Below are 10,755 nucleotides of genomic sequence, written 5' to 3'. Positions count from 1 at the left end.
GGCAGAAATGGCTGACTCCCGCATCAGTCTCATCATGTCAGACACTAAGATAAACCTTTCCAGAGGAGGAAGCAGGACAGAAAGCCTTCCCCAGCTCAGACTGGACGTGCTAAGGCATAACTGCGTTCTTTCTGCACGGTGACTGGATCTGGATCCAGGTGTATGCTCATGGTCCACGGTGATGCTAGCAATCCCTCCAGGAAGCTTAGTGAATGGAAGCTTCTAGAAAACACTGCATGGAGAGCAGCAGAAGACTTTAATGTTCTGTCAGCAAAAGTATGAGACTCTGGATTAAGAAAGAAAGGGGCATGTGAGCTAGAAGCCCTTAACACAGTGCCCAGGGGAGAAGGCAAGAAGACGCTCAGAGAGTGACTCACCGAGCAACGACTGTGCCATGAGGCCATTTATCTCCTGAGGAGCCTTTTTAGGTTAAAGATTCTTCACCGCCGTGTACAGGGAAGAACCAGTCTCAGGACAAAGTCTCTCGCCCATCTTGTTATCTATCTTGCAGGTAGCTGAGCTGGGATTCTAACCTGGGATGAAGCCAAAGCCCATGTGTTCTGCTCGAAGCAAGTCCCACTCAGGAGAAGAAAAAGCGTCCTTAGGAGTTTTCCTGCAGTTACAGGAATTAGGGAGGCCTGGGAGGGCCACGAAAAGCCTCCACATCGCCTTCCCTTAACTCCCTGACAGGCCTCCCTCTCATCAGCCCCTGAAACAGCCCAGGGAGTGTCAGACCAAAGGGTCTCTCTCAGGGATCTCTCTGGCTCTGTCCCCTCCTTTCTTCCTCCACTTCTCCCCTGGTTCTCTCTGAACAAATCTTTCTCCAAATAGAGACATCTCTGAATTCCAAGCTGGCTTCCCAGAGCCAGCTAACTATGGAATCCTTTAACCATTTCCTTAAACCTTTAGAGCCACACTCTAACTTACACATTCCTCTATTGCTGATGCTAGGTTGAGGCTTGTGCTTAAATGTCTCACGTTTGAAATATGAGGAAAAAAATTGGCCAACAGGGCAGTGTGGTTGAACCTGAGTCCCATGGAGTGAAGCTGGTTGGTCCAGTGGAACCAGGGCACCCCAGAGGCTCTGTCTGCCGGTGTCCCCACCCACCAGCCACGTGCTCTCCCACACAGCATGCCTGCAGAGGTGCACATGCTCCTTGAAACCCCCACCTTCTTGCAACAATCCAAGGCAGATCCCCCAGGATGAACTAGCAAAAAGGACCATTTTATTGGTCGAGCATGTACCTGTGACAAGCACTTCTCTAGACAACTGTCCTCATTTGTACAATGCCATTTATTTTCCCTGCAAATTCTGCCTGGGAGAAAAGTAGCAATATACTCTGTGGTTATGTTGCTAAGATCCCAAAGATACAGCTACAGAATAAAAGGAATAAAGCAGGCCCAGCAGGTTGCATGGTGGTTAGGGCACTGGACTCCTACATGACTGATTCCATTGTTTGAATCCAGGACCTGGTGCTTGAAAACCACACTGGATGTGTGCACACATGGCCAAATTCCTAAGAGGAAAATGAGAATGGACTGTGGTGTGGCCATCCCCCCCGGGGGGGGTGATTTCTCACTTTCACTTTTTCTCTCTCTCTTCTGCAAGTACATGTACCAAATAGCAACAATCAAAAAAAAAAAAAAAAAAAAAGGAATAAAGGAGAGAAAAAGGTGTCCTAGCAGAGATGAATGATCTCTGGGGCCTGCAATAAAACTTCCAGTAATAGCAGCATATATGGAGTCCACAAGTGCTGAATCTTACAATACTCAGCCGGATGGATGGTGATATGTGTTGGAAAAGTGCTAGCTGACAGAGAAAGTGGCTTGAATAATGACAAGGCAATGACATCTAAGACACATAAGAAGAATTGTTCTTGTAAACAGATGCAAGTGCATAAGAAGTAATGTAACTTTCCAATGGAAATTTTATGTATGTGATGGCGAACGTGTACAAAAAATAAAATCATAATGAAGTAATTGAGTATTTTATTCAGATTCTTTTTTTAAACTTTAATTTTTTTTTCTGTAGTGTGTGTGCACTTGTCAGAGATGAGAGAGGAGGGAAAGAAAGAGAGAGAGAGAGCCCCTCAGGAGGGAAGGCCACGTCATAGTCCTTTCTCCATCCTCCTCTTAGGATCCCAGGCAAGCACACATGCCCAGAATACTTATTCCAGGCCACTGGGCCCAGGACTTGAACCATGCAGTGGGCCATGTGGAATATAGCCACTTAAACTACCATGCCACTCACTCTCATTCACATTCTTTTTTTATTATTATTTTATTTTATTCATATTTACTAAACTACCATGCCACCCACTCCCATTCACACTCTTTTTATTATTATTTTATTTTATTCATATTTAATCACTGTACATCTTTATTGTGTACAATATGTTTTTTCTAAGCATGCATGCATGTCAACCAAGTAAATATATTACATATATAATTTTCAACAGAAAAATTTACATTCTTTTTTTTTTTGAGAGGTTTTTGCTATGGGGCATGTGCGCTCACCAGAAAGACAGAGAGAGACAGAGAGGTAGAAAGCAAGAAATCACCCCCGCCATGGGGAATGGCCATGCCGCAATCCCTTCTCCTCCTTTCTCCTCTCAGGATCTAGGGCATGCACACCACGTGCCCGGCATGAGTTTAAGGCACTGGGTCCAGGACTTGAACAGTAATCAACTACATGGGAGTCTAGAGACATAGCCATTATGCTAACTGCTGGTCCCAGAAAAATTTACATTCTTATGTCTGTTAAATGTTTTTTTCCCTGTGCCCCTCCTTCTTACTCCCTACTGTCCACTCCTCTCTATACAGTCTCTGGTATATATACCTGTCCTCTCTGCTATTGTATCTTCGAATCACTTAGTTTCTGCCAGACGCTGTAGACAGTTAGTATATATCTAGTGGGAATATACAATATTTGTCTTTCAAGCCCAGCTTGCCTAATTAGCATTAAATTTATATTCATCCACTTTATATCAAATGACTGAGTTTCGCTGTTTTTTTTTTTTTTCCCCTTTATAGTTGAGTAGTATTCCACAGTGTACATGTGCCACATAGGTATTGAGGTTGAGTCTGTCTTAGCAATTGTGACTAATGCTGCAATAAATATGGATGTGCAAGTGTTTTTCTGACTGAGCTTTTGTCTATACTTTGAGTAAATATCCAGGAGAGGTATTGCTGGCCCATATCTTAGTTGTATTTGCAAATTTTTAAAGAAATCTCCGTACTGTTTTCCAAAGTGGCTGTATTCATTTACATTCCCACCAGCAATGCAGGAGGGGCTTCCTTCTCCTTAAAGCCTCACTGCACTTGTCATTCTTTTGTTTTTTAACTTTGGCTATTCTAACTAGTGTTAAGTGGTATCTCATTGTGGTTTTGCTTTGCATTTCCCTTATGATAAGAGATGTTGAGCTTTTTTTTTTTTTTTTGGCCTTTTCTATGCCTGCCCTAGAGAGTTGTCTGTTCAGCTTATTCATCTTGCTTTTTAATTGGATTTTTTTTTTTTTTGCAGATAAACTGCTTCATATGACTCTGTTCCCTACATATTCTGATTATCAATCCTTTACTCGAAGCATAGTTTACAAAAACTTTATCCCATTCTGAGGGTTGTCTCTTCACTCTAATCATGGTTTCTTCTGTTGTGCAAAGTTTTTTAGCTTGATGTAGTCCCACTTGTCTATTTTGGGGATTAATGTCTGTGCTTTAGAGGTCTTATTTACGGAATCTTTCACTGTGCCAATGTCTTTGAGAGTTCCCCCTGTAAAAATTAATGCATTTAGGTTGGTCAAATAATTTCCTCTAGATGTGGGCACATTGTAGTGCATGCTCTTCCTGAACACCTTCTCTCTTGAACCTGCATGTTCCTGCACCTACCAAGGACTCCTTCCTCATCTTTGCCTCCTGCCAAACATCGCGTGTACTTGAAAATCAAGAGAAACATCACCTTTACCAAGAAAGCCACTGATAATCAAACTGGGCTGAGTTAGTTAGGGAGCACCCTTTGCACTCCATATGCTCTGAGCTTCCTGCTCTCCTAACATTTGTCTGTTTTGCCTGCTTTCCCTCGGGCCCGAGCGGCTGGCAGACTGGGAACACACCACATACACTGTTGTCATTCCACTACCACCTGCCTTAAATTTGACACGTGGTGACAAGCCCAGTAGTTGCATAATAAGTTAAATAATAAATGCATTGATAACCAATGCATAAATGAGTAAATGAATGAATGGCTCACTATTAAGCTAAGTACAGAGAACATTCCTGCCTAGCCCCATAGGTTCTCATAAGAACATTCCTCATGAGAACAGCCAGCTTTTCTGAATTACATTTGCAAATGAATTGAGGAAGCAACTGACTGGTATTTACCAAAATGTTTCCCTTTTCCGCCTAAGTGCACTGCCAGATGACTAAGAGGTCAGAAGGAAGGAGTTACCAACTTCTAGGCCTGGCCTGTAAATCTTCCCACCAGTCTTCACTCTCTTTTCTCTTTTACCATTGTACTCCAAGGGTTTGGTAGAAGATGCCAAGATCTTCAACAAAGAAAGAACCACTGGAATAGAATCTCAGTCCCTGGATGTCTGTGTGGATCAGAACTTCCCACACACTAGAACTCTCATTTGACTTAATGTGAAAGAGAAAGAAACCTTTACTGTGTCAAGCCTCAGAAATTTGGGCATCATCTGTTACTATGATTAGACTAACAACATAAGACAGCAAGACCCACTGCAGTAGAAAGCCAGCGTCTCTCACGATTTCATCTAAATAGCAAGTATTTATTAAGCATCAATTGTGTGGCACCTGTATTAACACAAGAGCTAAGAGTCACAGGCTCTGGTTGAATAGAATGTGATAAGCCGAAAAATGTGAAAGGTGATCAGAGTTGCCTACAGTAAAATTCCCCATAGCCCACGGTTTCTAAGTGCCACCCACCACATGAACAAGAACTCACCTTGGTTCCTGGGGGTCCAGGTAACCCCGGTGATCCACGTAGTCCCTGGGGAAATGAACAACACACAAGTAGTTACGATGCCATCAGCGACCCCTGCCCCATCCACCCTGGGCCAGACTCTATGCAGCCTTTGCTGTGGGGTCCAGGCATGGACAGGAGTCTCTCTATGACCTGACTCAGGGCCTCGATTTCTGATGAAGGGCTCAGGCATGGACAGGACTCTCTGACTTGACACAAGGCTTTGGCTTCTGTTGTAGGGTGAGGCATAGACAGAACTCTCTCTGTCCTGACACAAGGCCTGGCTGTGAGCTGAGACCTGACTCTGCACCTGCCGCCTGTGTGTGACCTTGGGCAAGGTCACCTTCTCAACTTGTCCTCTCAGCCTCTCTTAGTTTGCTTTTCTATTTAAGATTTGAATTTTATTTTATCCATATCTTATATCCCACAAGGAAGGGGCAAAGCTAGGATTCAAGGCAGGGCTCACCTGATTCCCAAGTCAGACTGCTATTGAGACACCTTACAGTCTTCCTGTCAGGCTGAAGAATTTTGCTTGATGTGGCACTTGTGGACACAATTAAAATCACTATTCTACTTCTGGAAGTACTGACTGAGTGATCCAGAGAGGACTGAGAGGACCAAGGGGCCCTCCTCGAGGGCACACTCATAGTTGCCGTGCACTAGGGGCACCAATGTGCACAGATTGTGAGCATCTTGGGCAGCCTATCTAATCCATCTCTGTGTCCCAGCTTGCAGCCCAGCCCAACATGCAGCTGGCAACCCACATTGCCCCACATGGGCCTGAAATACACTGGAGTGTGTCATCTGTCCATGCTCTACCTGGCTCCCAACCAGCCTGGGTTCATTGCCTATGACTCAGCTTCTGCAAAATTCAGCAGCCAGTCTTTTGCTTTTCCAGTTTTAGCCTGGTTTCTGCAGGCACAGAAGCCTCTCAATTTGCCACTTACCGGCTCTCCATCCTTCCCTTTTCCAGGAGACCCAGGGAGCCCCGGAGCACCAGGATCACCCCGGGGACCAGCTGGCCCTGAGCTCCCTTCTTCCCCTGCCGTGCCCTGTAAAGAAAAATGGACATTTTCCAGGATTGATGGCAAGCAGAGTTAAGATCTCCAGCTGTGAACCAGTCCCAGTAGACTGGCAGCTTTCCCTAGCAGTTTCCAAAACCCTATCCCTCTAGAAGCCCAGATGGAGCCTCAAATGTGTGTTATATGTTGATTTGTATCCCTAAATCCATACATTGAAGTTCTAACTCCCAGTGCCTCAATGTGGAAATATGATCTTTGCAAATGGAATTATTGGGTTGTTGGAAATGTCATGACACATTTTTGTGCTGAAAAACAGAAAAAAAAGAAGTGACTTTTCTGATGACCCAATAGTTAAATTAGGATGAGGCCATACTGGACCATGGTCCTCCAATAGTCTAATCCAATCTGCTGGTGTCTTTTTAATAAGGGACATTTGCAGGGCTAGCAGTGGCACAATGCTCTGTACACTGGTCCCGCATGGAAAGGTTCTGAGTTTGTATCCAGAAATCACCCTGCACATGCTGGGTGTATGTGGTCTGGGCTGTCTGAGACTGGAGCTGGCTAGTGGCATGGAGACCCTGTTGAGGGTCTCTCTCTCAGAATAAATAAATATATTTTAAGATAAGAAGATAATAAAGAAGAGGACTTTGGACACAGACACACATAGGGGGAGCAAAAGGTAAAGACAGAGAGGAGATGCCGTCAACAGCAAGGAGAAAGCCTGGAACAGCTCCTCCCTCACAGCCTTGGAAGGCCCAGTTCGGCTGATGCCTCTGTGTGGGACTTCCAGCCTCCAGAACTGTGAGAAAATAAGGTTCTATTGTTTAAACCACCATGATTACAGAATTTTGTTACTGCAGCCCTAGCAAGTGCATACAGTGCAGAATATGGAATTGGAAAGGACATTAATGACCACCTAGTCCTGCTGTCCTCCCAGTGCAGAAAACCCATTTATGTGTCTCTTACAGACAGTCCTTCCATTTATTCTTGAACTCCTTGGGGACTCAAGAGCTCACCACCCCTCAAGCCATTCAGTCCTTTATCATTCAGTCAAGACAACCCTCTCTGAAAACTTTCTGACATCTGATGCTCAGCCTATTCCCTAGAAATCTGCAAATAAAATCTAATTTCTCTTCAGACAATAGGTCTTCAATGACAGGAACACAGCTCAGGGATCTATAGGGAAGGGGAAAGAAGGAACAGAGAGAGAGAGAAAGAGAGAGAGAGAAAGAGGTTTGTGCACCAGGGTCTACTGCGAGAGTGGGGCTTTGGACTTAGTCCAGGCCAACACTCACCCTTTCTGACCACAAAGCTAATAGCAGCTCCCTTGTGGTAGTCCTCATTGAAGAACTTTACACTGAATCCCAAGAATCAGGGCATACCTTTCCCCAGGAGTAAGCTATAATCTGTGTGTCTCTAGACATTTCCTGATGGAGAAATGACGTAAGATGAGCCAAGGATGGCCAAAGCAATGTGTGACAAAGGCCCTTTTGCAAACCCAGGGCAGGATCAGCTTTTCCAAACCCCAGGCCAGTCGCTGAACACAGTGACCATGACAGAGAAAGAACATGATTGGAGATTTTCACCACTACTTTGCAGAATCCTGGAGCTTCCTTCCAAATAGTCCAGCCTGCAGTCCTCAGCCAAGGAGAGGAGTTTGCCTCCCTCTAGAGGCTGGATGTGCCAACAGCTCACCGATTTTCTAGTTTTTGAGTGCACAAAACCCCTACCACCATGATCACACCCATCTAGGCCATCAGTGCTCTATCTAGACTGTGCCATCCCTAATACGGGGAATAATCAAGGACTGGCAGAACGGGCCAGGGTTCTTCCCCTTGCTCCATCTGGTACTCCAGTCTTGTTGCTGCTATCTAAGACAGCGTACTCCTTACTAAATAATTGTTTAGCACCTGCATCACATAAGGGTTATCATTAAGCTGATGATCAACTACCACCGCAAATACCCATGCTATTTTCCACGAGCTGATGATCACGTTTATCTGCAATTAATCATGTTTTCTCTAAGAAATTGAGCCTTCCTGCCAAAATATAAACTGTTGGGTCATCGGTTAAGTCATGATGCATTTTTGCATAGAAAAACACGTCATGACTTTCCCGACGGCCTAATATACCTGCTCCTGTTAAATTATACAGAAAATATTAAAAAATAAAATGATCACTTCTTTAAAAGATTCCAGGCCAAGTGGACCTGAAGGAATTTGTAATAAGGATTTTAGACACTTATGTGCTGGGAGGGGGCCTCGGGATGATCCACTGTGACTAGAGGGAATGACAGGCCCTCCCACCCGGGGGTGGGAGTGTGAGCTGCTCACGTGGGGAGGTCAGGACAGAACCACCACTGCTCCCTCCTCACCCAGTCTTGAGTCCTCTGTGGATGGGAGTGTGAGCTGCTCACGTCGGGAGGTCAGGACAGAACCACTACTGCTCCCTCCTCACCCAGTCTTGAGTCCTCCACACACACCTTCCCAACCCCTCAGCTGATCTTCAGTTTGTTTGAATGTCCTGTCACCTACACTTTACAGACAGAACAATCCAGTTGCAAAGAGGGTGCCATTTATTAAGATCAGGGCACCATGGACATTCAGAGTGGATAACTGTGCATTTGTCCTGTGCACTGCTGTTTTTTTTTTTTTTTTTTTTTGGTCAGAATCTCTGGTCTCTACCTACCAGATGCAAGCAGTAGTCCTTCTACCCCAATGATGACCAACAAAATATATCCAGGTACCTCCGTGGGGGGTGGGAACAAAATAGCCCCAGCTGAGAACTACTATTGTCACTCTTGTTCAGATCCACAGAATCAAGGCAATGTGAGTCGGCATTCAGCTGGGTTCTGAACCCACATAGCTCACCCGAACCACTTAAATGAGCACTTCAGACATCCCCAACTCAGTCTCAGAGTCATCAGTAAATGTCAGAGACACTTCTTCTGGTGCTAGGTCAGAGCAATGTGAAGGGGGACTTCATGGTATAAACTTCGTCCTTAGCTTCTGGGATGTCTGATTGATTGTTTTGTTGAAATGGGGGGGTCATCAAGTCTCTATTCTTTCAGATAAATAAAACTCCAGTAGAGGGGTCATCAAGTCTATTCTTTCAGATAAATAAAACTCCAGTAGCTTGGGAAAGTTTAACTGCACAAGCAGAGGTGTGGAAAGGAAAAGTAGTGTACTGAATCAGAGAGGGCAGGATTTGAAGTCAGACAGACCTAGTGCCAGCTCTCAGACGTCACCAGCTCTGAGACAGAAGGGTAAGAAACCTCACAAAGCCTCAGTCTCTGCATCTGTCAAATGGGCCTTCATCTGATCTGTAGGCCTGTTGTGAGGATTAAGTGAGATGACAACAGGCCCAGTCTTCTCTCTTCCCCCTACTTGTAAAGTGTCTTTTGATTCTAGGGCTCCAAGCCAACACCAAGCAGTGCGAGCTCCTCCTTCATTGCCCATGTGTTTAGAATAGATGCCTGTGTGCTGAGAGACTGCAATGGTCTTACCTTCTCACCACGCTCCCCATCTTTCCCAGGGGGTCCTCTCAGGCCAGGAGGGCCCTGAAGAAAGGAAAGGTATTGACATGATGAATTTCAAGGCTAGGTCAACCTTGATGGCTCATAGCCCCCAGGGCAGGGTCCTTGGTCTGCTTCCAGGCACTGCAGCACTGACCTGCCCATTCCCCACCCCTTACTTGCATGTCCCACAGCAGTCACCTCCCTGGATGTGAGCCACTCCTCCCTCAGGTCTGGCCCTACACCATGCACACTGGAGCTCCTAACCGCAGCCGTGTTCAGCCTGATGCTTGCCCTCCCACCTGGGCTCCTGGTCTGAGCTGTGAGCTGCAGGGGGCAGTGCTGGGTAGACTGGACACTCAGGAAGGACAGGGTGCAAGGGTACAGGTTTGAGCACCTGGCATCACAGCAGCTTCCCAGGAGGGTCTCTGGGGTCTACTCTGAGACATGGGTCCCATGACAGTATTTGACAGATAACGTCAGCAAGGAAATGGGAGCAAGAGAGGGGAGATCAGGCAGCCAGAGGTTCTCTGTGAGCAGGTGGAGCACAGTCCTGCTGGGAACACACCCTGGCTCACTGCACTTGAGGGCTAAGAGCCCCTAATACACTCATCAGCTCAGGGCTGCTTCTGGGCCTCTTTCTGGCCTGCCACGAGGCTGGACAGCACACTCTCCAGAGGTCGGGAAAACCCGTAGGCAAAGCACGAGGGGCTGGCTGGGAGGCAGCACACGCACTGCAGTGGCAATGCTGAGGCTACGTGGTAAAGGTCTAGTAGCTCTGCTGCAACTTCTTATGACACGAGTCAGTCTCTGGGCCTTGGTTTCCTCCTGCATAAAGCGGGGGCAATCACCCTGTCCACCTCATGGGGCCGTGGGAGGACTGCCTTAGTTAACACAGGAAATGCACTCAGAACAGCGCCTGGCCAGTATGCAAGTCTGGTAAGAACCTCTAAACGGCGATAGTTTCTACCTGTAAAGGTCTGATGAATGAACGGGGGAGCTAAGTCTACCGTGGAGGGTAAATTCTCTGTTGTCCTTGACCAGAGGTCACTGTGTGCTTACTGAACCACGCTAAAGTCTAAGGTTATGGTGCATCTTACAGCTGGTCCCCCCACCCTGGGCCCCCGCACAGGAAACCCGGCAGATCTCCACATGTCAAGGGAGGCCAGAAATCAGCCCAACCTGCTGTCTCCACTTTGCGGATAAAAAAGCTGAAGCCTCTAAGAATGGCTTTTCAAAGG

At 46.3% G+C, this 10,755-nt stretch overlaps 1 protein-coding gene across 1 annotated transcript in view; it reads right to left on the bottom strand.

The window, feature by feature from the left end:
- COL22A1 (collagen type XXII alpha 1 chain) overlaps positions 1-10,755 on the bottom strand; it is a 272,600-nt gene that overhangs the window by 94,989 nt on the left and 166,856 nt on the right. Inside the window, exons 37-39 of the mRNA XM_027773278.1 lie at positions 9,506-9,559; positions 5,926-6,030; positions 4,961-5,005 (exon numbers count right to left, since the gene is read on the bottom strand). Coding sequence (XP_027629079.1) covers positions 4,961-5,005; positions 5,926-6,030; positions 9,506-9,559 — 204 coding nt within the window. The remainder of the gene's footprint in view (positions 1-4,960; positions 5,006-5,925; positions 6,031-9,505; positions 9,560-10,755) is intronic.

The sequence above is a fragment of the Tupaia chinensis genome, unplaced genomic scaffold (genome assembly GCF_000334495.1).
Source record: "Tupaia chinensis unplaced genomic scaffold, TupChi_1.0 Scaffold000335_1, whole genome shotgun sequence".
Taxonomy (NCBI): Eukaryota; Metazoa; Chordata; class Mammalia; order Scandentia; family Tupaiidae; genus Tupaia; species Tupaia belangeri.
Note: the sequence above shows the minus strand (reverse complement) of the source record. Positions and strands in the feature narration are given on the sequence as shown.